This window comes from Aquarana catesbeiana, linkage group LG09 (genome assembly GCF_042186555.1).
Source record: "Aquarana catesbeiana isolate 2022-GZ linkage group LG09, ASM4218655v1, whole genome shotgun sequence".
Classification (NCBI taxonomy): Eukaryota; Metazoa; Chordata; class Amphibia; order Anura; family Ranidae; genus Aquarana; species Aquarana catesbeiana.
Genome location: NC_133332.1, coordinates 44,533,795 through 44,561,785, shown reverse-complemented (window position 1 = coordinate 44,561,785; position 27,991 = coordinate 44,533,795). Strand labels below are relative to the sequence as shown.

General features: G+C 42.8%; 1 protein-coding gene across 2 annotated transcripts in view; it reads right to left on the bottom strand.

The window, feature by feature from the left end:
* Positions 1 to 237: 237 nt before the first annotated feature.
* Positions 238 to 27,991, bottom strand: part of PBX2 (PBX homeobox 2) — a 76,613-nt gene continuing 48,859 nt past the window's right edge. The window contains exons 3-9 of one of the 2 annotated variants that reach the window (XM_073598391.1): positions 11,059 to 11,303; positions 10,718 to 10,908; positions 9,667 to 9,802; positions 7,682 to 7,835; positions 6,517 to 6,605; positions 6,173 to 6,256; positions 238 to 4,892 (exon numbers count right to left, since the gene is read on the bottom strand). In XM_073598391.1, the coding sequence (XP_073454492.1) occupies positions 4,800 to 4,892; positions 6,173 to 6,256; positions 6,517 to 6,605; positions 7,682 to 7,835; positions 9,667 to 9,802; positions 10,718 to 10,908; positions 11,059 to 11,303 (992 nt within the window). In that variant the 3' untranslated portion in view covers positions 238 to 4,799. The remainder of the gene's footprint in view (positions 4,893 to 6,172; positions 6,257 to 6,516; positions 6,606 to 7,681; positions 7,836 to 9,666; positions 9,803 to 10,717; positions 10,909 to 11,058; positions 11,304 to 27,991) is intronic. The other variant, XM_073598392.1, reaches the window with a different exon arrangement.

Below are 27,991 nucleotides of genomic sequence, written 5' to 3'. Positions count from 1 at the left end.
GTATTTGGCAAACTATTAAAAATCAAGAATACTTTTTAATAATTTGTGTAAGGTCTATTTACTATATGGGATATTCTTTGTTTTATTCTGCTAGATAAATGACTGCATTAGGCATTTGAGTGTTATTTTTCCTTTATGGTATTGCTAGCTGCTGACCCTGCTTTGAGCAGGGGACACAATGGAGCCACCCAGATTTGCCAACTAGAAGATTCCTTGGAATCCAATAGTCCAAAATAGTTACCAGTTAGGCCTCGTTCATACCATGTGCAGAGACGGGAGTTTTTCTGCATGGGCACAAAAAAAAAAAAAAAAAAATTGTTCTCTATGTGCCCTGTTCACACCACACTGGTATCACATAATTTGCAAATAAATTCTTTCAAAAATCAGACAATGTGATGCGATTGTCTGGATTTATTTCCACATTTTGTCTCTCATAGTTGAGGTATACCTATGATGACAATTACAGGCCTCTCCCATCTTTTTAAGTGGGAGAACTTGCACAATTGTTGGCTGACTAAATACTTTTTTGCCCCACTGTATGGTGTGAATGAGACCTTAAATAGTCAGTTACAAGAACAACAAGTGCAAACCTATGTGATTTTTATCTATGTGTACTGAAAATTTTGAGGAAAAAAAATTCTTGCAGGGTAAAACAAACACCAATTATGGTAGCGCACAATTTTAACATTGGTTTTGCTGAATTGGTGTACGTTTTCAATACACATAAATACAGCAGAACTTGCACTAAAATTTTACATTAAATGTGTTATAATGAAGCGGATATGTACTTTTTTTTTGCTCCTTTTTGTGTTAAGCGAAGCCGAAAAATTGCTGAAAACATAAAATCAAGTCTTTTTATAAATTAAAATTGCAACATATTTCGGCTTTGTGCTATTCCAGGTAAACCGCTAAAAACACAGTTGAATTTTACATATGTTTTATCTGCCAAATAATTTGCAATTCTGCTCATCCGGTCTAGCAATTTACACAGCTAACATGATCATTCAGTTATTTCCTGACTAACTTGTATTACTTCCTGGATCACCTCCCTGCCAACTAGGCAAAGCTAATTATGCGGATTCATCATCCTATTATTGGTCAAAGAAATAAAGCCCATGGGCCTTAAATAGCCTTGGCTTAAAAGGCTTGCAATTTGGCACGCGTGCATGGGCACAGAGTGCTGCATCATTTTTTTTGTGCACAGCCCTACTGATTAAAAATACAAGGTTCGCACTTTTTTTTTTTTTTTTTTTTTTTTTAGGGTCCATTTACTTTTTGTGGTTGCAGCCTATTGAAATGAATGGGCAACCAACACACCCTAACATGACAAAAATCAAATGCAACCCATTTTTGGAACACAACTCAAAATGCCGTTTGCAACATGGTGAAAAGTGGGTGTGCTGCCCTAGTGTATTGTCATTCAAGATGATGTTATATTTTTTAACATGCCCTGTTATGGGCCTCATAGGCAGTGCACTAAAGTGACCTTGTGTGACCAAGGCCTTAATACTGGCCATTCACTTTGTAGTGTTCAGTGCCTCCATTAGCTTTCACTTATAGCAATCTGCTGCTCACAGCTACACCTTTTTACCAACATAATCATGGTGGAAACCAAAATTAACATTGCTAGTCTCAAGGGTTTTTTGATCAATTTCCATCATTTAGTCCAGTGGTCTCCAAACTGCAACCATTTGCTTGCTTTAATCCGACCCTTGGGACACGATTTCATCCACTGATACCCACAATGGGCACAATTCCTCACAATGACACCAAAATTGGAGCACAATTCCTCACAATGACACCAACGATGGGGCACCATTCCTCCCAGTGACATGAAAGAAGGAGCATTGGTTATTCCCAATGGCCACAGTCTGGCCCCCCTAAAGTCTGAAGGACAATAAACTGGCCCACTGTTTAGAAAGTTTGGAGACCCCTGATTTAGTCAATTGAAACTGGAAACTGATTGAAGCCATATGTGTCAGACTGCTGTGGTTGATAGCTGATGACTGCTTCAAAATTGCAAAGCATATGGCCAGAATCAGGGTGCTTATTCACACAGAATGAGAAATCTTCCTATTCATAGCCATCCTCAAGATGCCATATTAAGCCCCTTTATTAGATATGGCCCTGCAGGACGATATTTAATGAGCATCAGAAAGTAACCATGGCAGCCAATCGGAGTCCATCTTGTGCTGTTCTAGCGTGGGAAAAGCAAATTCTGATTGGTTGGCTTTATTGTACTCTGCATTTTGTTCCTTGAACTTTTTATCAGAGAAGTCTATAGGTAGTTTGTCATTTGGTTGAACTGGATTATCAAGCAAAATTAAACATGGATGCACACAGGCCACAAACAGTAACCTATACATAGGTGAATCTGTCAACAGTAGAATGTGTATTTAGGTTTTAGTGAATCTCAGCTTTCAAAGAGCCTCAAAAGACCAGACTATGAGTTGTAGGTAAATAGCCACTTTATCTACCTGTACTATGTAGGATTCAGAACTACATAGACTTTCTTTGACTGTCCTCATCTCACTAGGCAACAAACAATGGATACAGCATCATACCCAAGCATCATTTGCAAGAATCAGGTAGTGTATTGGAAAAAAATAGGACTGTTTTGAAACTATGAGAGTATATCGCATCAGCTGAAGGTCCCCCAGAATAGGGGATCATTATGTAATTTTAGTGTATGGTGTGTTCCAGTAGGGGAGAAGATAGACTAAGCGTTGTGACATGCACAGCTGTACCTATGAACAGTAGAATGTCTATCTAGCCAGTAGACAACCTCAGCTAATTGGTAAAAAACAGATCTTTATCACTCGACAAAACCCTAGCACCACTTTTTTGTGCCCCAGATGTACCTAAGCTCACCTAGTGGATGGGGTGCTCCCAGGGAAGTAACATTAGCAAAAAGGTCTATAGCATCAGGGACAGCCCATATACTCCAGGCAAGTTTTTCGAGTGTGCCAGAGTGCAAACCAAACTGTGTGCCGAATAGTTAGTCTTATCACACTATTTCCAACTTAGAATTGGAGGTTCCCACCAGGAATGGGTGGCAAGTTTTCCCTTTTAAACCTCACATGTAGGAAGTCTAAAGAAAGAGGTTCTGTCATATAGTTTTACATATGTAGTGTTTATAAAATACCAAATATTCAAACAAAGGCCTAAAAGCAAAAAATATTACTAATCTGGGGAGACACTGAATGGGTTGAACCACTCAACATGTCCTTGTAAGGTTCAATGCTTATATCCCAAAACAGCAACAAGAAGTTGATCCACAATAGACAGGTGGAGCTCGTAACTTGTAGACATTTTCCAGCCAGGGTCTACAAAGATCTGTTAATGATTGACCACCCAAAAGTTAAAAAAAAAAAAAAAAAAAAAAGTAGTGTCGCGTAGACATCCTCAAATACAACATTTCTGTAGTACGCTCTAGACAATGGATGTAGGCAGATGTGTATAAGGATAACGTTAATAAAAATATACATACATTCTCTAAGCATTCATTCACACAATTTTTCACACTTATGTAATAATGTATCAATCAACAGGGATATCCGCACACATTGACCCCCTCTCCAGTTCTGTAACTTTATCTCCAACAGCATTATGAAAAAATAAAGCCCCCGCCCCGCCCCCACCCAACCCTGTCATAAACACAAAGTTCCTAGTATCAACTGTATTTGTAACCCAGCATCCCAACAAAAAATAAAATAAAAAAGGGGGATAGGGACAGAGGCTTGGGGAGACAAAAATTCTCACACACCTTACTGCCACCCCCCGTGCAGAAGTGAAAGATATATATATAATTTTATTTTCCCTTCGGAGGTAGTCAAACTTGCGAACGTGTGAACATAAAGAAAACTCAGAAAAAAACAAAAAAGAAAAAAAGTCTTCTCTATTGGTTATGTGAGCCGCTATGAGGTAATAACGCTGTTCTTTGATTGGCAGAGCCTCAAAGGATTCTGGGTAGACTCTGGAGGGAAGGAGTGAGGAGATTTAAAGTTTTTCTGTCTTTCCTCCTCTGTGTCGCTTTTCTCTGTTATTTTTTTTCTCCGGTATCCATTCCACTTTCTTGCTTCTCCACACCCCTCTCCTTCCCTCAATCTCAAATGTCATCCTTTTTGCCTCTTAGGATCGCCACCTTATGTAACCTGTTTTATTTTTATTCATAAATCCACTCTTAATTTCTCCTCTGTCGGCGACTCCTCTCTCCACCGTTTACTCTGTATTTTGGGTTTCATATTCAACTTTGTGTTCTCAAACAGATGTTTTTGTTAATCTTTGTCACCGTCACCCTGGTACAGTGGATGATGTGATACATTCATATTGCTCCACTGGACAGTATAAGTGGAGGACGTTTTTGGAAAACAGGTTGGTAGACCTTTGAATTTCCCCTTTCTTCTGGATACCTGCAAATGTCCTTTTCTAGAGTGACCATCTTAAGTTACTCCAACTTGTCAGGTTTTTTTTTTTTAGAACAGCCAAAAGGATGTGTAGGTACTCTTTGGGTACAAGTGCCAAGACAAGGGTTTTTTTTAGGTTGTCTCTCCTGTATCGGCACTTCATTTACAGAATGTAATCGCTTAAGGTTTTAAAGTCATTGTTGTCTTGGATCAGTTTCATAGTATTGAGGCTCACGTGAAGAGAGAGAGGTAAGAGGAAGCATGGGTTTAACCAGAAGTGAAGGGGGAAAATCCCAACACTTTCTTGTCCTATGCTGACCCAAGATCAGTTCAAAGAGAGACCGAGTTTGCCGGATGGGTGAGAGAGAAGAAACCCAGAGAGGAGGAGAGTGCTCAGTTAGAGGTGTCAGAATGTACACTGCCTGGTCCTTCTGTTGGGGAAGTGACAGAAGAGGGAGTCACAGCCTCTTGCCATCCTCCGTTGGCCTAAAACCAAAAAGAGAGACATTTGTTGAAGACAAAAAAGATTGCAAGTGGACTTGGTACAAGTAATAATGCACTGGAGAATTTTTTTTTTTTAATCTTGATGGTCTTGGATGCATGATCATAGCTCATCAGGCATATGTGTCATTAATGTGACAGCTTCCAGTACAGGGCTCGTGGTTGCTAGGATTGATTGGACCAATGATTTTACCCCAGGCCCATTCATCTGCTGGCTAGAGACTCCCTGGTCAACAGCTGAAATTTAATAAAGAGGCTGGGGTGCTGGTGCCATCATTGTCCAAATATGGCAACAACTTTATCACGTTTCACCCCACCCATTTGTTTACTTTCAACTTTCAGCTGGGGAATCTCCTGGCTGGTGGCTGAATGGGGAAGAGTCATCTATTGCTATGTTTCTGTCAGCTGCCCTTCTGGAGGTGTCCTAGCTAGCAAGAAGCTGCACTTAGGACTATGGTCCTGTGTTTATGGTGTGTCTGGTATACAATAACTTCAGTATGGCATCACTCCAGCCTGAGTGCCGTCTACTTCATGAAAAATGTATGTACTTGTTCCCAACAGGTACATGAATCCATCACCCACACTGACATTTGTCGTTTGGAGGAGCAAGGGAATTCTAATTAGTTTCCACAACAGTCTTTATGAATTCCCCAGTATATGTTTTAAGAGGAACTCCAGGAAAACAACTAAATATCAACTCAAAATACATATATGTTAACCGTTCCTGTCAACTGTTTTTGCAATACTTTGTAACCAGTTCTACAATTAAGACACTGCTAGGCTCTGGGCACCCCTTCCTCCTGCAGACTAAAAAATAGATAAGCAATTTAGCCGAGTCCTGGAACTGCCCAGCCAGTGACTGGATGCTGAATTAGCAGCATATGTTAATGCCATTATCCCTATGCTCTACTCTGACTGGATATGCTTTCCTTATCCTGCTGTACAGAGGATTACAGGAGGCAGACATGAAATCAGATTCAAATGCTTTTGGTATGTACATGGAGCTTAAATGTGAAACAGGGCCTACACATAGGCATTCACTGAGATTTCACTGCCCTAATGTATATTGGTAACGTGTGTACATAAGGGAGATGGGATTTCATGTAGGAGGAGCGAATGCTACAATAAGTTGTCCAAAATGCACTAAAACCTTCATACAATAAAGTTACAAGGGCCATGCCTATTGTCCCTAGTCTTCTACTTTGCAACTTAGGGTTTATTACTACAAAAGAGAAATGGGCTTATCAATCTATTTGGGTTCTTACCCGGATCTCCCGAGGGCTGTATATCTGATTTGCTGATAAACTGTCATTGTAACCAGGACCCATCGTGTGACGCAAGGACTCCACCTTTGAGGAAATAAACATTACGAGATGAAGACGATTTGAAAGAAGGCACACCGGAGCAAGTATACAGAAGGAGGGAACAGGAAAAATAATATAGGATGTGAAGAAAATTTGATAAAGTTGTGATGGAGAAGTACACCTGAGTGACAAATAGGGAAGATTCTATGGAACAACAGAGGAAAAGTTAGCAGAAGATATATAGAGCAAGAAAGGAAAAAAGTAAGAAATAAAAAAAATAATAGTGGAGGGGACCTAAAACTGACCTGTGAAGGGGGATAAGCATCCCCGTTTAAGCCCTGCATCGCCATGAACATGTCATTAGATCCAGACAGGTTGAATGAGCCACCAGAACCTGAGAGAAGAACAAGATAGAGGAAAATATAGAGGATTGAGGAAGAAAAGTGAAGGAGTTTTGAAAGTTGGAGAGTAGAAGTAATATGTCAGATAGTTTAGAGGAAGGCAGAACAAAGTGTCAGAAGGTTGGAGATTTGCAGATGGGATGGAGAATTGGAGGTTTGAGAAGACAGAAAGATGGAATAAAATGTCAGAAGGGTGAGGAGATATTGGCATGAAAACAATAGATGTAAGTATTGTGGAAACATGAGTTCGAGGTGAGGGGACAGCGATGGAAAGTTAGTGGATTGCAGGGAAAAAAGAAACAGATGTGAGAGAGCAGAGGAGATGGACAAATGTCCAAGGGTTAATGAGAGGTTGCCATGAAACAAAAGTCAGAAGGTGGAGAAAATGAAGAAAGTGGGGCAACAATATGTAGACAGGACAGAATGAATCAAGAGTCAAAGAAGAGATAAATTGAGTGGATTCAGAAGACAGAAGGATGGAATAAATGCCAGAGTAGGTGTTAATTGGAAATAAAAAAAAAAGAAAAAGAAATGCAGAGATAAAATTAATGGAACAAGGCAGTGAGTGTTGAGAAGATATGAATTGTTTGAAGCCGCACGAGAAATGATGGTTGATGAGATGGAAAGCATATGTTAGCCAGGTTAAGGATAAATAGAGAAACATGTAGGGGGTTAAAAAGACAAAGAGAAGGAATCAAGAGTTAGTGAGTTGTTGAGTTGGAATCAACAGTTGATGTTGAGGAAAAATAGGAGTTGAGGAGACAGGGAAGGAGTCAAGAGTGAGATTGTACAAGACAAAGAGAAGACACAAGGAGTCACAGGGTTAAGGTGCCAAAGAGAAGGAGAATAAGGAATACAAATCAAGGATGCAGAAAGCAAAGAGTTGAGAAGGAAGAAAGAACAGTAGTTAGATGGGACTGCAGCCTAATGTTACGGGTAAGTTAACTAGCCGCCCAGGTGCAAGGTGGTTTTCTATGGAAGGTGTTTACTTCTATAAGTGGCAGCTCTATAAGACCATATTCATAGAACAAGTCCCCATTATTGCTCCAGAAGGAGGAAGTGAACCTACCTGCAGAGGTTGGGGTGGTTGGAGAGTTGGCTCCACTGTGACCTCCCTGGGATGCGCTGACTGCTGTCTTCACTGCATAAATATTTGCTTCCTCTTGGAATTTTCCAATGTTTTTCTTGTACCGAATTCTTTTATTCCCAAACCAATTGGACACCTGTGTGGAGACACAGACATAAATTAAAACTCATTCAAAATTAATTGTTCACATTTAACTAGTCAAGATCAAGTATATAATACATATGGTATGTATCTGTAAGCGGTACATCTGAACATTGCACCTTATTTACTACATGGATATTCTGCCTGTGCCAAGAGCCTGAAAATCCTCTCTCATGCTTACTTACATAGAAGCAGTGGATGTGGGATTTTCAGGAAAGAGGATTGAGGAGAATGCACCAAAAATTGTATAAAGACAAAACTTCTCTACTTTGCTTTGAATAGAATGGAGAAGGGTTAGCTCTTCTGTCAAGTTTTTATCTTTATCCTGTCTGTATATACGGAGGGGACAAGAAAAGCAAAGGGACATGCAAAGCTGTAGAGTTGTCTCCAGAGCAAAGGTAAGAAGAACCTTTCCAATGGGGACAAATGATCTGGTGTCCAAGAAAGTCTATTTCCCCTAATTTTCTTCTTTTCTCGATGTGTCTTTGGTGGATGAAGTGAAGGGCAAAGACAACAAAATGTAACCCTACTCTATACAAAACTTAAAATAAATAATGTTCTTTGCTATTACAATAAAGGTTTAATGTTCCTGAAAGATATACTTAGGAGGACAGAATTTTAGGTATAATCAATATCAATTCTCTTCCATAGTGGCAAATTCTATCCCAGATGTTCATCATTATCAGACCTTCAGCATTTGTAAGTCTAAAAACAGGAATGGTAGAGAGAAGCTTATGGGGATGGCATTATCCTATATATGTCCTGGTATTGTGTATACCAGCCTTTCAACTTTTTTACCCATAAGGAACCCTTGAAAAAAAAAAAAAAAAGTTCAGTCCTCTAAATATACCCAGACTAATATTCTTTATATTCTTGGCAGCGAAAATGAGGATTCCAAGGTGTGGAAGTCCTCAGTAGTTCAACTGGCTGCCGCCAAGAATAAGCTCTCATGGATTATGAACCACAAGAAACTGGCCACCATCTTACTAGATAAATTATATAAATTTGAGAAGATAAGGGACCTTTGGCTTTGATATCTGCAATGTGCAGATCGATATAGAGATGGTGGTGGGGCATATTCCCATCACTTTTGTTGTCCTTTTTTTCCTCTTCTTCTCCTCTCCAACCTTATTCAACTATGGTTCATTAGGTACTCTAATATGACCTGAAATCAGGGCTGTAGTTTCCTATTGATTAAACATTCTGATTCATATTGCAATGGTTTAATTCTGCAATGTCCTACTGTGTTATCGACAGGAATCCAGATTATGCTCCATTCTGAGGTATCAAACTAATGTACCAACAAGGGGATTAAGGGTCCTGTACTGTGTGTTGTATTTTGCACGCAAATATCTATCATTTGTTAACATGCCTTATCCAGGCCTCTGTTTTATTTGATTGATTGTAACTCTCTATGTTCTCCTAAAACAATATCAACTATTGGAAAAGAATAAAAAGTTCAGGTCTTGGGGAGCACCCCCGAAATAACTTTCTGATCTATAGACCATGTTACATTACTTTGACTGGCGAGTTGTGGTAATAAAAATGTATACCAAAACTAACCTTGCTCTGGTTTTTAACAGAACACTAACAGTAAACTGGTGCTCAGTGATAGCCTGGTGGGGATACTAAAGCCACTTTTGGGCAGATAGGAATCTGCCTCAACAGTGGCAAGTGGCCGAACCCCAGGCTAGACAATACACAAGTTTGGCTTGGGTTCCATGTTCTTTCACAAAGGTCCATTCGTTTAAACACTTAACTCTTTACTATCTGCTGGTATACGTTTTAGATCCAATTAGCCAATAACCATGGTACTTGAATTTTACCTGTGACACAGTGATGCCACATTTCTTTGCAAGCTCCTCTTTAGCCTCTTCGCTAGGGTAAGGGTTACTTAGGTGTGAATAAAAGTATTCATTCAAAACTTCTGTTGCCTGTTTACTGAAGTTTCTTCGCTTTCGCCTACAATAAAAGATATTTACATATTTAGAGCATAACAAGCAAATTTCTACTGAAAGAGCTCAAGAAAAAATCTATGATTGTTTGATAAGAGATAACAAGCAAAGCAAATCCTAACTGAATGACATTTAAATTGGCAAACCCACAGTGTATTATAAACTGATGCTTTTTAGCAATAAAATACTTTTTTCCATCCTTTGTTGCATCTCAGTGATTCTGGTCTCCTGCAGCCTATTTGCCGCAATTTCCTGCCCACATGCACTCCAGCAATGGCTGCATGATATTTCTCAGGATGGATTTCCTGATGGTGACAACAGTGGACTAGGCCTGCATATCATGTGATGAAATGGCCAATTGTAGTAGGCTATAGGCCTTCCATTCAACATCTCGTCCTCAGCTATGTGAAAACTGATCTACAGCAGATTTAGTCATCTAAATTGACAGCTCTTCTTCATGGGTGTCTGACATGCATGCACTAGTGTACAACTGTATCTTCCATAGGAGCATTTCCATATCCAAAAGGATATTTGTGGGTATCCAAAGCCAACAGTTACAGAGAAGCCAATTCACTAACATCTTGGGTCGTAATGAATTCATATGCAAGTATCTTTAGACCAGGGGTCTCCAAAACTTCTAAGCAAAGGGCCAGTTTACTGTTCTTCAGCTATTGGGGGGCAGTCTGTCAGTGTGAGAGGAAAATGCCCTGATGTCAATTGGAGTAAACAATGCCCCATCATTAGTATTAGTGGGAGGAATAGTGCTCCATCGTTGGCATCAAGGGAAGAATTAATGCCCAGTCAGTGTCAGTGGGAGGAGTAGTGCCCCAAGGGCCAGATATAAGCAGGCAAAGGGCTGCAGTTTGGAGACCACAGCTTTAGACCACCACTGTATGTCTTCTATAAGCTCTTTGGTATTTACCGTGCATCCAAAAACCTTGACCGAAGGATCATAACGGCTTCACACGTGCTTTGCTTAAGCTGCATCTGGATCGAACTGAACTTTCGGTGAATGATCCCCACCATCCTTTCAATCTCTTTTGGGGAGATGGGTCGGGTTCGGCTCTGTTCCCTCAGCAAATTCATGACGTGTGTTGTAAATTCGTTGCATGCCTGAGTCCAAAATTAGAAAGGTAGGGGTAGAAACAGGTGGTAGAAACAGAAACAAACAACAAAAGGATGTTGGAAAATAATTCAAAGATGGAGGATGAGTTGACACGGTTTATAAAATTATGCCCTCCACAGACTCTTGTTTTGTCTCACCTGTTCATACTTCTCCAGCTCGGCATGATAAATCTGTCGGATTTGGGACAGCTTGTTCCTGTAGTCCGAGTGTTCTATGGAGTTATCTGGCGAGACACCGCCAGAGGCTGCGGCAGCCGCGGCTGCTGCAGCAGATCCTCCACCCTTCTCTGGGCCCGCCACACCTTCCGCAAGCAGCATGTTGTCCAAACGCATCAACTGAGGGTCCACAGGTTCCTCCTCCTGAGAGTTTCGAATACTGAGCCCTGGAACAGAGGAGACTTGATTTGAGTATGGTTAAAAAGCTAGAAAGATGTACTGAAATATATGGATAATATTTACTAAGATTCACTAAATCATCATAAAATGTTAAGCTAGGGGTGGACAACTTTCTGTAAAATTCAGAATCCAGTCAGCCTAATCTAAAAGCCAGCAGACCAGGTTAATTTGTCCATTCAGGTAAAGAATAACCCTCCACCCTTTTATACTTCTCATTCTCAGGCTCCCACGCTGCTCTGTTCCTCTTTTGGAGCTGGGAATACAAACCAAGCCTAAGATCCTTATCAGAGCCATATCAGGTGGTATCAGGGCTTACATATGGTTAATGACTTCCTCCTCTCCCTACGTTATGTGGGTGCAGTGTGGTGCGGCAGCAGTAAACACAAAAAGGCCCGAGTGCAGTAACCTATGCACTGAAGAACTTGCAAAACAGTACAACAACCCGGTGGGGAACTCACCCCGCCAGGAACCTAAGTCAATACAGTAGAGAGCAGCAGTAGTAGGCCCAAACTGAAGACAGTGCTTGCCAAGGGGGGTGGAATGCGGTCTGCGCTGTCTAACCCAAAGGGAACTTGCTGAAGAGCAGACTTAGGCCCTGAGCTGTCCAAACTCCTCCGAAACCTGTCCCTACTCCTAGTGCTGTCCCTGACAGACTGGTATGCTCTCCCTACACCAGCCATTTTGCAAATGCGCCAAAACCTGGGGGCAGGGACTTAAAGACTGTCACCCAGGATGGCCCCATGGGTCACCTGGATGCAGCGTAGCCAACAGAAACACTGCTCACTGCTCCAGGAAACTGAGGGAACCATAGAGAAACCAAGTTTCCATAGACTTCCCCCTCCAGCTGCAGTACCGCTCCAGGCGAGCTCGACCAACAGTGGAGAAAATAAATTGCACCTGCCTACACCTATGTTTGTGCCTATAAATTGCTCAGACCCAACTGCTGCATCTTTGAAGAAGTAGAAGAGGTCACATGCTCCCCCCAACCTTGGAAGTATTTAGGAAGCAGTCTATTAGGGCAATGGGGGGGGGTGTGGGGGGGGGGGGGTGCAGCGAAGGCAAAGACCAGCCTGTGATGGGTCGTTCTTTCAAGAAAACCTGTTACCTTGCCCTATCTGGGGAAAAAGTCGAATTTACAGAATTTGCCTAAATGGGACTAAAGGAAACCATAGAATATTTTAATTGCGCAACATTCATCTGAAAGTAATTTTTGATGTGATTTTTTAAATTCATTAAAGTTTTCATACCGTACTGTATTTTGATTACTGCATTACATGCAGATATGTATATGATTTATCTACTGGTCACATGTATATCAGGGATGTATCTCTTGGCTGCTAAGGCCTGTAGCATGGTGGAGGTACAAGGTATCTAAGCTCAAAGCCAGCAGCTCTTTTCATGGCAGGGTTGCAAGAGGTTTATTATTTTGCTCTTCAGCATACAGAACTTTGAAAACCTCAGGAACATCAATAAACGTTACAGATTCAATGTAATTACAGCCACAGTCCAAATTTGTTTCAGATGTCATTAAGAATATTAAACAACAACTATGAGAATAGTTTTTTACGTCAACAGAGTGGTACTGTGGACCTTGCCTAGTAAGTTGCGTCGTGTCTTATGTACGATATTGGATTGGCAGAAAGAAGATGGACTTTAATAGCACCACAACTATATAACTGTTAAAACTCACATATTTTATTAACCATAGTACATAAAAAACAAAACAATGTTATAAAGGCATGCTTGTTTGCATAATATACCAATAAAAGCTGATACAACTAATAACCCTGATAGAAGTAAAGCCCCCCCCAGTTGGAATAATGGTAAATACTCTGTGGCCTACACACACACACACAAGAGGTTAGGGCAGCAACATTCAAGAGTAACAAGATTCCAGTTCAGGGTGCTGCTTAATATGTTTTGCGAAAAACACGCTTCTTCAGGAGCTTATTAAAATGTCTGGTATGTGCGTACAATGAAAAACAAAGGCAGGTGGAGAGTAGTGGCAAAGGTAAAACCATACCCTAGGTCCCATACAGGTGGACATGTGAGCACACATGGAATCCAACCAATGGCTCCTGCTAGTGGGCCTGAGAAACAGGTTCAATCTTAGTGGATAGGGTGGATAGGTTCCTGAAAGGTAGAATCCAGGGTTTCAACACCACTTAGGAAGGATAAACCAATGTATAGAGGTAGTAAATGAAATATGCCCAGCCTGCTCACATTTAGTTACTGTCCACTATGGGGTGTGAAAGAAGAAAATTTGTTGCCAAATTTCAGCTAAAAGTAGGGACTGGATGTCTGTTAGTATTAGGGTATGAAAAGATTGCCGCCACTGGTAAATCCTAGGGCCTGCTTGCGTGGTTTCTGCCCGGGTACTCCTATTAGGGTTATTAGTTGTACCAGCTTTTATTGATACATTATGCAAACAAGCATGCATTTTTTAACCTTGTTTTGTTTTTTTATGGACTATGGTTAATAAAATATGTGAATTTTAACAGTTATGTAGTTGTGGTGCCATTAAAGTCCATCTTCTTTTTGCCAATCCAATATCGTTAATCAACAACTGTATTTTGCAAAGGAATATCATTGTGATGGATGAGTTGGGTAGGCCACCACTCTACATAGCGGTTCGTAAATTTGGCTAATCTAACATTTTAAACAGTTTCTTGACACCTTTAATAGAAGACTATAAGGAAATGTAAAAACTAGGAACATTTTGAGGGACTTGATTACTTCAGAATTTTAGAGAGACAGCAAACCAATCATGCTTAGCCATGTTTGAACTTGCAAGGCATGCTGGGATTTGAGGTTCCCCAGGAATTAGCGTCTGTATCTTCCCAAGCCAAAATTCCAATGCATCCTAGGAATTTCATAGAAATGTTTGTGTTTGCTCAACAGCCATGCATAGGCCCTAGAAGAAATCTTGCTGCCTCTCATTCAGCTCACCTGAATCATTCCATGTGGATAATGAGTTGCATTATCCTGCTAATCTTTGCATTATCCAGATAAGTTTCACACATTATCCCAGCACAGTGTTTCCTGGCTTACCAGCCCTTCCCCCCTCCCAGCCAATCCCCTCTCTCAGACAAGCGAGAGGCTCCCAGCCACCGTCGCTGTGGAGACGACCTAGCGACGACCTTTTCTCCCGCCACAGCAACAGCAGAGGAAACATGGCTGCCATAGCAACCGGGAGGGAGGAGGTGGGCATAAGACAGGCTGGAGAAAAATTGGGAGAAGGAGGGAAGGAGTGATGGGGCGAAGGAGGAGAGGGGGAGGCTCTATCGCAGGTAGAGCTAAATATCCTGTAAAGTAGATGTATATCTAGGAAACGCAAGAATTTATGAATGGTAGCTTGAGTTTCCACATGTCCCTGCCTTGTGTCACCGTCCTGGCCTCTGTGTTATCTGGCTGCGATTCTTTATTTGGACTATTAGTTACATTTTCAGGACAAGCTTTCGAGGCCATGCTGCTTGGACCAAGAAGGAGGTACACCGAGAAAGCTTGTCCTGAAAATGTAACGGTTAGTACAAATTAAAGTGACATGAACAGAAATCAACTGTGATGTTCCAAGTGCACCAAAATGGTTACAATGACCTTAAAGTGGACGGTCGCCCACAAATAGCACTTCCTCTATTCTCCATCCTTCCTGCTTCCTCTTACACAATTGGAAACATTTTTTTTGAACGTGAAATACCTTTTTATGTTTGCATGGATGCACTTCCGGAATCCTCACCTAGGCAGTGTCCACCCTACCGCTTCCTCCTGGGATGTTTAGGTCACGTCCCAGGAGGCAAGGAGGCAGTATTTTTGTGTTTCAGCAGGCTCACACATGGATAAGCACAGAGCATCCCCCCCACACACCCCATGCATGTGCAGATCACTGCAGTTCTCTTGCTGGTCTATAGGTATTGCTGGAGAATCGCAGTGGCCTGCACATGTGTGGGGGAAGATTGCACATGTGCAGACATGCTACAGGTGTCTGCCAGGTCCCATAAGGCCCGATAGGGACCCACGACATGCCTGCACATGTGTAGGATTTCTTTTCAAGATGGCTGTACAGGAGCAGAGTAATGAAGAAAAATTTTGTCTGGAAGGAGGACAACGCTGGACTCCATGAACCGGTAAGTATGTTTCTTCAATTTAAAGTGGAGCTCCACCCAAAAGGGGAAGTTCTGTTTTAAGCTCCCCCTCTCCTCTTCACTTTATTTTGGAGGGGGAAGTGGGTACCTGGTTTTGACAGGTACCCACTCCCACTTCCGCTCGGATCGCCTAAGCTTGGTTTTTCCCGTGGATTTATCCTTGGCCTTGTTTGTACCTGTTGTTAGCCTTCCAATGCTTCTTACCCCGATAGCCAGCTATAGATGGGAGCAAGTGGCGTCTTTTTTGTATCACTGTCGTGTTTTTTGGTCAGGCAACGCACTGACACCTTTGCAGCCATTGTGCTATATGCTTGGTGTTCAGTGTGCCCCTGTACCTTTAAGAAGGGGTGGCTCCCCTTCAGTCCACCTGCTCTCACCTATCCATCAGAATGCATGTGCCTCCACTGTGGGGACACCTATAAATTAGTGTTAGGTACCACATATACTAGGGTGCCTTGATGAGGCTCTGTGGCTTACGCATGCATTTGCAAATGTGTTCAGACTAAACCCCTGCTTTTAACACATACTGTTAGACAGGTTATTTGTTTGTCTGTGGGCTGGTGGCAAGTTAAGCTTGGTTTTCCCCTTGGATTTATCCTTGGCCTTGTTTGTACAGGTCCCATAAGGCCCGATAGGGACCCACGACATGCCTGCATATGTGTAGGATTTTGTTTCAAGATGGCTGTACAGGAGCAGAGCAATGAAGAAAAACTTTGTCTGGAAGGAGGACAACGCTGGACTCCATGAACTGGTAATTATGTTTTTCAATTTAAAGTGGAGCTCCACCCAAAAGGGGAAGTTCTGTTTTAAGCCCCCCCCCCCCCTCCACCAAATAGCACTTTATTTTGGAGGGGGAAGTGGGTACCTGGTTTTGACAGGTACCAACTCCCACTTCCTCTCGGATCGCCTAGACAGTTCTCCTCTCCCCCTCACTCCCTGCAGTCTTCTAGGACATGTCAGAGGTCCCAGAAGACTGCGGTCTCATTCACAATGCGCAGCTCGCACGTGTGCAGTGGGCACCCGACTGTAAAACTGCAAGCTGTCAGAGCCGGGTGCCCACAGTTGAAATGCCGACGCCGCGGAGAGAAGACTGAGGGAAGGAACGTCTGGGGTGAACACATCGCTGGATCCTGGGACAGGTGAGTGTCTGTTTATTAAAAGTCAGCAGCTACACTTTTTGTAACTGCGCTTTTAATAAAACACAAAAATGACTGGAGCTTCGCTTTAAACATAGGAACAATTATCAAGGATTAGAAATCAAATTTTAGCTAGGTAAGGTCAAGTTCCTTTTTAAGCATGTGTCATCCTGAACAAGAGTTGTGCTGTACCCTGGCCAATATTTTCAGGCTTCACAATTGCATCTCTAGTGGTAATCTGGCACTGTACAAATTAAAGTAGAACTATAGGCAAATCTTTTTTTATTTTGAATAGAGTAATGCCTGGTACGAATGACGTGTGTTTTTTTTTTGTATGCTAATCCCAGATCGAACCTGCAGAGTTTACTAAAGTCACGAAAATTCTCGTACTACAGAATAAAAATTCGGAAGTGATGTAATGTGTTGTAGTGTATTTGTATTGCATTTTTGAAAGACAACTGTACTGGTTAAAACGAAATCGTACGATCTGGCATTGTACAAAAAAAAATGTTGTGCATGTCCAATCGGATAATATCGGAAGAACTGTCATGATCGGCTCTGGAAAGCTCTGTACTAACGATCTGATTATCGTACAGTCGCTCCGAAAGCGGTATTTTTCGTACGATTTTCTGATCGTGGGGCTTAAGGGAAGGTTCATTTTTTTCTCTGCCATTGTGTCCATTGGGGAGATTACCCTTCACTTCCTGTTTAACAGCTAAAACCGGAAGAGAGGGGTCATCAGAACTAGTGTCACCATTGGAAAATTTCCCCTCTATTACTTTTCCGGGGACACCCCAAAATTTGGGATTTTATTTTAATTTCACTTTCAATGATAATGGTAAACAGTTATAGGACAAATAAGAGTCAATCTTCCTAATACATACAACCTACTTGGTGTTCTAATCCCTCTCCACTCTTTTAGGAGGCTGGTTTTGGGAAGCACAAGCGATGTGGCCAAAATAGTCTAAAAAAAAAAAAAAAAATCTCCTATGCCTGATTGCTATGACTTGCAGTCGTTTACTTCTACCAACAGACATAGGACAATGACATGTAACCATGATAATCCACAACTAATCACATACATTGATCCAGTGTGTCCAATGACAGCTATATGCAGTCACCACAAGATTGACAAATGTGAAGGTCCTCGATTATCTGTAGAAAACGGTGATCATTTTTGGATTATATAAGTCACCTGACTTGGCCACTAGCCACATATACTTCTCATGCTTTTCACTATCACGGTTAAACATGGCTATATGAAGTCGCTGTAAGACCAACCATAGATGTGAATGGCCTTCTTCATCTTTGGAAAACAATGAAGAATTCATTTTATTTCAGTCACAGCTCCCTAGGCTTGGTCTTAATGAGTCAAAAATTTTTTTACTGCCTTACACGTCAACACAGAAAAGGAACTATCTTCTACGTGTACCACAATCTATTATAACTCAGGAAAAACGCTTCACCAGGTTGAGACAATCCATGAATTATTATTCCAACCATGATGCATAAAGCTTAATTCAACCACCAAATGACAGTTAAAAAGAAAGTTGTTCAATGTTTAAACAATCAGTACATTACGGTCCTTGCACAAGAGTGGTATGATCAGATCCATCTGTCCATTTTTCAGGCAGATATGATCAGAAGCTCAATGTAAGACTATGGGTAGGCATGTTTCTGTTTTTAATCTAAATGCCTCCATGTCTGACTAGGTCCAAAAAAAAAAAAACTGAAATATTTGTGTCCTTTTCCATTTTTCCAGTCCTAATCATGATGCATTCGATGTAAAAGATGTAAACGAATGCACCTCCATTTACATCCACATGCCCATAGATCTAAACTGGGTCAATTTGCCTCCAGGCACAAGCTGGAGGAAAAAAACTTCATGGACAGATGTCACAAAAGTGACCGCAGGGGATCTATTCATGGAGAATGGCCATCTAAAAAGGCTGTTTAAAGTGTATCTAAAGCCAAAAAAACTTTTAATTCGTTTTGGATAGAGTGGTGCAAGACTAGCAATGCTTTCATGTTTTTATAGAGGTGTCCCCCTGCTGGGGAGATTCACCCTTCCCATTTGTCATGGTGACTATTGTCACATGAGCTAAAAAGCCAAAGTTTTTAATTCTCACAGAAACAGAAAAAAAAAAAAAAGGAGGAAATATTTTGATGGGGACAAGTACTGCAGCAACAACTGTAAAATATCCCTCACATTGGACAAAATTCTTCTTGGTTCCTGCTGCTTTTCTCGGATGGGAAGTGAAGCGAAATGTTCCCAATGGGACACAGGCACCAAAATAGCACATAGAATATCTGCCAAGAGTTTTAACACTCTCCTACTCCACCAAATACTAGGGAAAAGTTTGGGTGTTAAGATATATGCCAAAAAAGATGCAAAATAAAGCAACAAAAATAACTTGTCTAAGCTTTACAGATGAACTCCACATATGGCAATTTGCAAACAGTTACATCGGCCCAACTTGGACCAACGCAAGTATAGATGTTCCATATCTGTGGGATCTCCATGGACGCTTGATACTAGCTTCTGGGTTCTGAACCAAACAGCTGCTCTGCTGCTTACTGGACACAAAGAGGATGGATGCTTAGAATGGGCACCACGCAGAGATCGCTTTCCATTTTTTCAATGAATGCAAAGTGTTCTCTGATTGGATGAGGTGGAGACACAGGACTCAAAAGTGAGACCACTGTAGTAGCAGTGCCTACCACAGCGATTTCCAGATTTCAGGAATCCCACATGTATGGAACATACTTATACTGGTCCAAGCTGGACCAATGTAACTATACAAAAATACCTTTCTTGTGAAAAAAAAAAAAAAAAAAAAAGTATACAAAAATACCTGGATCTCAGCGTTAAGTGGCTATGCACGGAAGATGTGACTTATTAACCAAGTGTTATTTTCCCTGAATAATTTTACCTACAAAATAAAATAAATTTTGCAGCATAGTGGAAGGATCCTGAGATCTATAAAGAATCTTTTAATATCACTCTAGGAGAGAGCAATGACGTGGAGGTCAACAGAAGGAACCAGTAAGAGCAGCAGGGGACCCAGGAGTTTGACACTTCCAGAAGTGTTGGTTTCCCAGCGAACTTTGAGGGATTGGTTTTTGCAACCAATCATCACGGAGCAGTGTGTATGACCCACCATTGATGACCTCCTTCCTACTTATGCTGGTAACAGGTCCCATTTTTACTGGCCAGGTGGGAACCTGCTAAACTTTAACAAGTATGCAGATCTGGGAAGTCAAAATTCCTCATCTACCTACTTTTGTTAGTCTTCTATGGACATAAAATTGCTGCACACACAGAATGGATCACTCATCTCATGGCTGCCTATACCTTTACCATGTAGCAGCAGGATGAGACACTGATCACCGCAATATACCCAAGTACTTTTTAGCAACTGGAAACAAAATTGCACTAAATAAAATAATTAAAAAGCTAATGCCTTTAGACCAACCGTTCTAAAACTTTTAACTCCCAAGGAACCCTTGAAATCATTTTAACGTCTGGGCAAACTCTTGCCAAACCAGTAATCATGGGTCAATGGGAAAAAAATGCTGCTTACATTTGTGGCTAGTGGGAAAATCCCCCCCCCCCCCAAGGTTGTACAGTGGAGGTCATAATGCACCCCTTACAGACAACTAAAATGATTACTGGTAGGAGGTCAGTCAACCAAAGATCAAGGAACCTCTGAAGGAACACTAGGGTTCCACAAAACTCTGGTTGAGAATGGCTGCTTTAGACCCTTGGTGGGCCACATGTTGCCGCTATGACTCAGTATGTGGTCCAGTCCAACAATCAGAATGCAGGGTTTTAGCTCTTGAACCAGCATTAGGTGGTCCAGCCCTAAGCCTAGATGCTCCCAGGCTCCTGCTCCATAGGAGTACAGAACGAGTGCGTAATCCTCTACTGTAACAGTGAGTTAGGCTGTCAATCAAAATGAATGGCACCGCAACACATGCATAGCAGTGCACAGGTTCCTATGCCTTGCAGCAATGCACGTTAGGATGTACATTTTACCATGCTTGAATGCAACACAAATTTATGAAAACAAAACTATTATGCGGCCCTATGGACATGTCAGGGGGCCGCATTTGAGGCCCCCTATATTCACCAACTTGACCACCACTGCCTTTGCACTCAAATCTCTCTAAACACAATGTATAAAACAACGCAAGTCACAAAGGGGTTAAACAACCCTGCATGGTTTACGCTCTTAAGCAAGCTAACTATGAAAGGCCAGAGCATTCAGGAGGAATAAAGAGGTTCATGTTTATTAATCAGGGTTACGGACGGTAGACCCTTCCCGAACGCCTGTCTGACAGCTGCCGTGCGGGCCCACAATTAGACATTACACGGCAGCTGTCTGAACACTGCATCTGTAGTGAAGTAGGTGCTATTTACACAAGCTCCTTATCCCTTCATTACAATATGAACAGGCCGGATGCTCTGAGATGGAGCAGCGACTATTTGGAGATTTTTTTTTTTTTTTCCAGTGCCTGGAGACAGAATCATTCTTATTGCCCATAGCAATCAGACTTAATTTTTTATAATGCACTACATATTAGACTAAATGGAAGCATGGGATTGGTTTTCTATGGACCATGAGAGCATATCACAAACTATAAAGGCCCAAAAAGCCAATGACATTGAATGTATTCACAGTATCATAAACTGTGAATTATTGTTCCCCTTCAACAAGGCCATATGGTTAAATACACTGTTGAAATAAATAGATGTAAATGGTCTTCCCAGTCAAAACTCCACAAGCCTTGTCACCTAGGACTCCCTGCCGGTTCCTAGATCTCCCTGATCTCCAGTGCAGTTAAGGGTTACAGTCATTACAATGGTCATTTCTGTAGTGGGCATTATTTTAAAATGCACTTCTTTGCTAGTAGTAACAAGTATCATTACATATACACATACAATATATCAGAAGGTACATCCTTAAGGATGAATGGATTTGCAAACATTTGTACATAAAAATGCCTTTTTGCAAATTGGGCGCTTACCCGGCTGTCGCCACTGCTGCTAGGGGCCCTTATCCGGCTGCCACGCCTCTGCTAGGGGCCCTTATCCGGCTGCCACCGCCACTGCTAGGGGCCCTTATCTGGCTGCCGTCGCCGCTGCTAGGGGCCCTTACCCGGCTGCTGCCGCCGCTGCTGCTAGGGGCCCTTACCCGGCTGCCGCTGCTGCTGCTAGGGGCCCTTACCCGGCTGCCGCTACTGCTGCTAGGGGCCCTTACCCGGCTGCCGCTACTGCTGCTAGGGGCCCTTATCCGGCTGCCGCTACTGCTGCTAGGGGCCCTTACCCGGCTGCCACTACTGCTGCTAGGGGCCCTTATCTGGCTGCCGCCACCGCTGCTAGGGGCCCTTACCCGGGTGCTGCCACCGCTGCTGCTAGGGGCACTTGCCCGGCGGCCGCTGCTGCTAGGGGCACTTGCCCGGCGGCCGCCGCTGCCAAGGGCCCTTACCCAGCTGCCGCCGCTGCCAAGGGCCCTTGCCCAGTGGCCGCCGCTGCCAAGAGCCCTTACCCAGCGGCCGCCGCTGCTAGGGGCCCTTATCCAGCTGTCACTGCTGCTAAGGGCCCTTACTCGGCTGCCTGTACTGGTGAGGGTGCTTACTACACATGGTTGCAGGTCCTTTTGAATGCAATGAATAAACTGGAAGTCTTAAATATCACTGGGGCCGGTGTTCTATCGAATAGTGCCCTCGGACAAAAAGTGCCTGCGCATGCGCAGTACGGAAGGGCACTCCAGCCGATTTCCCGATCAGCTGGTGTGAGGTCACCATAGCACATGCGCACACCGTAGGAGGCATTTTTTCCAAGGGAGATAGCATTTCACGGGCAGAATTGAAAGCCATGCAAACAGTGAAGGGGGACCGTATTTGTCAGATTGTGGCTCGCTGTTGCAGGGCGGGTTTACAGTGTGCTCAAGGTCGGCTTTTGTCTGTGTTGCAGGGTGGGTTTGGTGTGTTGAACTGCAGGTTTTGTCTGTGTCTAATGGCGGCTTGCAACACAGCCACAACCCGCCCTGCAACAGCGAGGCACAGTCTGACAAATACGGTCTCCCTCCACTGTGTGCATAGCTTTCCATTCTGCCCATGAAATGGCATCTCCCATCGAAAAATGCCTCCTACGATGTGTGCATGCGCTATGGTGACGTCACGCCAGCTGATCGGGAAATCAGCTGGAGTGCCCTTCCGTACTGCACATGCACTTTTAGACTGAGGGCACTGTTCGATAGAACACTGGTACTGTTTTCTCTTCATATTTAGCACTTCTACCTGGCAGCACTGGAGTCCTCGGTTCGAATCCCAACCACGGCACTCTCTGCCTGGAGTTTGCATGTTCTCCCTCTGTCTATGTGGGTATCCTTCAGGTACTCTGGTTTCCTCCCACACTCCAAAGACATGGTAGGTTAATTGACTCCTTTCTAAATTGGTCCTTGTATGTGTGTGTATGAATGTGAGTTAGGGATCTTAGAGTGTAAGCTCCTTGAGGGCAGGGACTGGTGTGAATGAAAAAAAAATATGTGTAAAATGATGGTGCTATATAAAGTACCTGTAATAAAATAAAAATATTCACACCTCACCCTACTAAACACACCCATGCGTCGTGATGTCTGTGTGTGAAGGTATGCGTTTTATAGATGGCGCATTATCTTAGAAATACAGAATGGACACATAAAAAGATCATTCATAAAACAGGGAAAAATAACTCTCCTTTAACCAATTGTTTTTTCTCCACAAATAGTTCTCACAACAGAGTTACACGTTAAGAGGATAGAGGTTTTTTTTTTGTTTTTTTTTTTGTAGACGGATTAGCAAAATCGCACATTCCATGCTGCCTGTGGCAAGCTGAAGGTCTTTAATGAAGAAATACTGACTGCTCACACTGACGAAAACTAGACAATGTGAAGTAGCGCGATTTCACAGCCGCGCTTGTGTGAACCAGGGCTTACAGTTCTTCTGCGGCCAAAAAACCCCACAAAAACTGTCACACGACACTAAAAAATAGGTATCGGTAATTGGTATTGGCGAGTACTTTAGAAAGAGTATCAGTACTCTTACCTGGTCTTAAAAAACTGGCATCGGTGCATTCCTACTGGGCGCTTTATTGAGCAGGGTATCATTCAGAACAACAGAGAAATAACGTCAGTAATACAAAGCAAAAATTCCAAATAAATTCGAACCATTGATAAAATGTCAAAACGAATATAAATTCAGTCTGCACCTTTCTCATCACAATCCCATTTAAATCAGGGCCACCACCAGATCCCCTCTTACATCAGGGTTCCCCACCAGTCACTTTTACATCAGAGTCCCCATAAGAGCCCCTCTTACATTAGAGTTTTAGGTTACGATCAAGCGTATTCTGCGTGAAACGCGTTAACCATTCTGCTGTCTTTCTGTATCGCGGGTTTGTGATGTCCTCCTTTGCAGATTTTATCCAATAAAGCTCATATTTTTTCTGAAGATTAGAGTGTGGTCAGTCTTCCTTTGATATCCCCTCGTTACGCCCAGGTGTCGGACTGAAACGGAATGCTGTTTCAGAAAAGAGGATTGCATTATAGGTTTCCCTTCTAACATTAAAGTCCCCATCAGCGTTCCCTCTTACATCAGATTCCTCCTTATGTCAGAGTCCAGATCAGATTCCCCCTTTACATCAAGCTTGTCTTATCAGAGTCCAAATCAGACTCCCACCTTACATCAGGGTCCACAAGAGAGTCCCCCTTACACCAAGATACCCATTAGAATTGAGACTGTGCACATCAGTTTCAAGCAGGATAAAATCTTGTAGTGGCCTACATGTGGCCCACAGTCCATAGTATGGAGACCCCTGCCCTAGACAAAACTTAGCATTGAACCCTTTTGAAGCACAGGAAGAGCCTGTCCCACTACAAGGGTGACTTTGATATTTACCCAGTTTAGCTTTTTGAAAGGAAAACTCTCATAGGCTCCCCACAGTTCAGTGGGTACCCTCTGGTGCCTAGACTTACCTCTCCTTCCTGTCATTCTGATTGCCATTGGTCACCCAACCATACACAGCTTGGTGCCTAGGTGGCCAACTGGTGTCATATGGGGGACATGAACAGCAGAATGCAAGAATTTACCTGCAAGGAAAGGCAGCTTAGTGAAGATCTTTAAGGAGTATCCAGCACTGATCAGATCAATGGCAGTAAGTATGGGATGCCCTCTATGCAGCGGGGAGGTTGGGGGTATAAGCATTTGGGGGCTTTGCTTCAGATAAGTAGAGTATAAACATGCTGCCATAAACTAAACAAGTTTAATATTTTAGATATTCTTTTTTGCAAGCAACGTCAAGCCAAATCCTGGTGCCATACATTAGACAGATTGTTCATGGTAAACCTTTAACTCATTACCACGGCGGTAGATACTCGTAGCCGATGGCGTGAGTATCCGGCTACCTAATAAAGGTTTTGTTTGTATGTTCAGGGGGCTGTCCAGTGCTTAACGAGAACTGATTAACGATCCTCCTTGTTTACACTCCCTGATGAAGCAGATTCATAACAGATAATTATACTGCCCCCCTTCCTCACAGCCCTGTCACAATTATGTAATTAACACCGAGATATTAATGGGGAAGCTGGGCAGCGGTGTGTCGCGGATGTCTTCATGAACTCACACACGCATCCACATGGCAGGGGCACAGCTGCGTGCATGGAAATAAAACACGCGCTAACTGGCAGTCCGGATAATCCTGCCATTTCAGTCTGCTCGTTTCACAACTGCTGCCCTGCTCGAAAAAGGGGAACATAATGAGGCTCATTTATAAAAAAAAACCCAAATTATATTCTGGGCTTTATTGTATATAGGGAGGGGGATAATTGGACAGGAAGGCAGCTGTGCAATGGCAAAATGTTTCCCACAATACAGTCTTCAACCTTCGGTTAAAGGCAGGAGTTAAGCTGGATGAAGACCCAAGGCGACAGTCATGCCATTCAGGCATTTACTGAGGACTCAACGATAATCTTTGGTCTACAACAGCACAGAAACCACACCAGCCCCTCTACCTGTCTGATCTTTGGGGGAAAAGATTGATAAAACAGGTTTTGGATTCTTGTTCGTTCGTTATTCTCTCTTTTAAGACAAGCCAGCACTGCTGTAAGAATGTTCTCCTTCCACAAAGCGAAGGTCCTAGAGCTTACATAGGGGTGGAAGACAAGGTCTGGATATGCAGGTCATTGAAGGACCCCAACCACACTTCTCTTCTTTGGTTCTGTGTAGTTACCAACCCATAAGTACAGGGCACAGGCAGGAGATGACCAACACAATAGGTCTTCAGGTCACGTACCTTTAAAGAATATTTAACCCGAGAGAACATGGAGTACCATCTCTGCCCCAAGCTACATCACTAACCTCGCCTCAAGATATCACCTACGCTGTCCTCTTCATGTCTTCCAAGACCTCCTGCTCTCTAGCCCCCCTCATCATCTACTCCCATGCTCATCTCCAGGACCACTCCTTTCCTCTGGAACTCCATACTCCAATCTGTTCAGTTATCACCCACTCTATCTGCCTTTAGCCAATCCATGAAAACTCATTTCTTCAGGGAAGCCTAAATCTGCCACTACCTAAAACTAAACTTTTACTTTCTCCATTAACCCCCCCCACACACACAGTTATTACCTTTTGTATCACTTGACCATCCCTCTACATTGTAGCTCTCATATAGAGGGCCACCCTGACCCTTTTGTTTTCACTTGTCAGAAGAGGGGCAGCAGATACTATATTTGTTACTGCACAGGTTGACATTAAGGCCGAACCTGAACTCAAAGAAGAACAGCCTTCAGTGTGTGTTGCTCCCCTTGTGAAAGCAGTGGTCTCTCTGCAGAGTTTCACCACTCACGAAGTAATGCTCCCTGCTGATTGGAAAGCTATAGCACCGACTCAGCAGGGGGCGACCTCTGCACAGAGGCTGTGGCTGCTTTCCAAAGAAAATATTTTGGTATGATGCACCTGGACTATATTTAGCTAATTTAAAGCTGAGCTTTGGGACTTTAAAAAAAAAAAAAAAAAAACCCTTGCAATGAGGCCCCCACACAGCAAGAGTTAATTGCTCGTTAAGTCTAGGGGTGGGGGAATAAGCTGTAATACCTGCTTTATTCCTCTTTCCTTGGGTAGCTGTGCTCTCCTCTTTTTTTACCACACTCCAGGTTGTGGGTGGGCCTTTGCCACTCTCAGGTACAATGCAGGATTATTGGTGCTGCTTTGAATGCAATGAGGTCACAGTGTGACTGCTGGCCAAAGCGCTTCAGAGAAGAGGTTTGGGAGGACTGGTCGAGGAATAGAGCAAATATTACAACTTCTTACTCTACTGTTACACTTAAGCATTTAAGTCTTTTGGGGGGGGGGGGGGGGGGGGGGTCACGTGAAATGTTACTAAACCCAGGATCCTGCATTCACTATATCCGGTCTCCCACAGTACACAGAACATGGAAATGCAATAGTCTTTAGTAAATTTACTGCTAAATACCCTCTCTCATCGGCAGGATATAGCAGTCTTGCGACTTCTATCAGTGTCTGGGTAAAGCTTGTAAGAGGAGTTTCCATTCTCCCCTGACTGTCCTATGATGCTGCATGACCCCTGACCCTCTGTCTGGACAGTGGTAATTAGCTGATCACATGCACTCTCCCAAGAAAAAATAAATAAAAATCTAGCAATACACACCAAACTTGGCATGTGCAGAGTGCCCCCACAGCTCTGTTCTATCAGCAGATGGATTGGGGACAGTGGAAGAAGGGGAGGACCCGGTCAAACAGCCTTTTTACACAATGCAGAGGATTAACCCCTTAGGTTCCACAGTGAGTATAACAGGCATGCTTTACTGCATTTACAGACTGATTTTACGGTTGTGGGTTTAGTAACACTTTAAAGGGTATTTCTGCGAAAAAAATCCCAGGGTTCAGCGTTAAAATCTGAAAGTTCAGTTTGCTTTAATTCTGCAATTCCAATGGGGCATGTGACCGCTACAGGAGGTGCTCAAGCTGGTTGCATCACACAAAGGTCTCAAAACATGACACAAATTCCTGTATGGGTAGCATGGTGGCTTAGTGGTTGTCACTTGTGCCTTGCAGTACTGGGGTCCCTTGGTTTGCATCCCAACCAAGACACTACCTGCATGGAGTTTGCATGTTCTCCCTGTCCTTGGTTTCCTCCAAAGACATACTGTATATGTGTGCATGTGGGATAGGTGCTCTAGACTTTAGCTCTAGCTACTAGTGGACAAGGACTGATGTGAATGTACAATCTGTAAATTGTTGGCAATATATAAATATCTGTAGTAAAATGTTAAAAAAATGAGGTGCAAAATATACTAAGAAAACTTTACTTTGGTTGTTATACCCGATTCA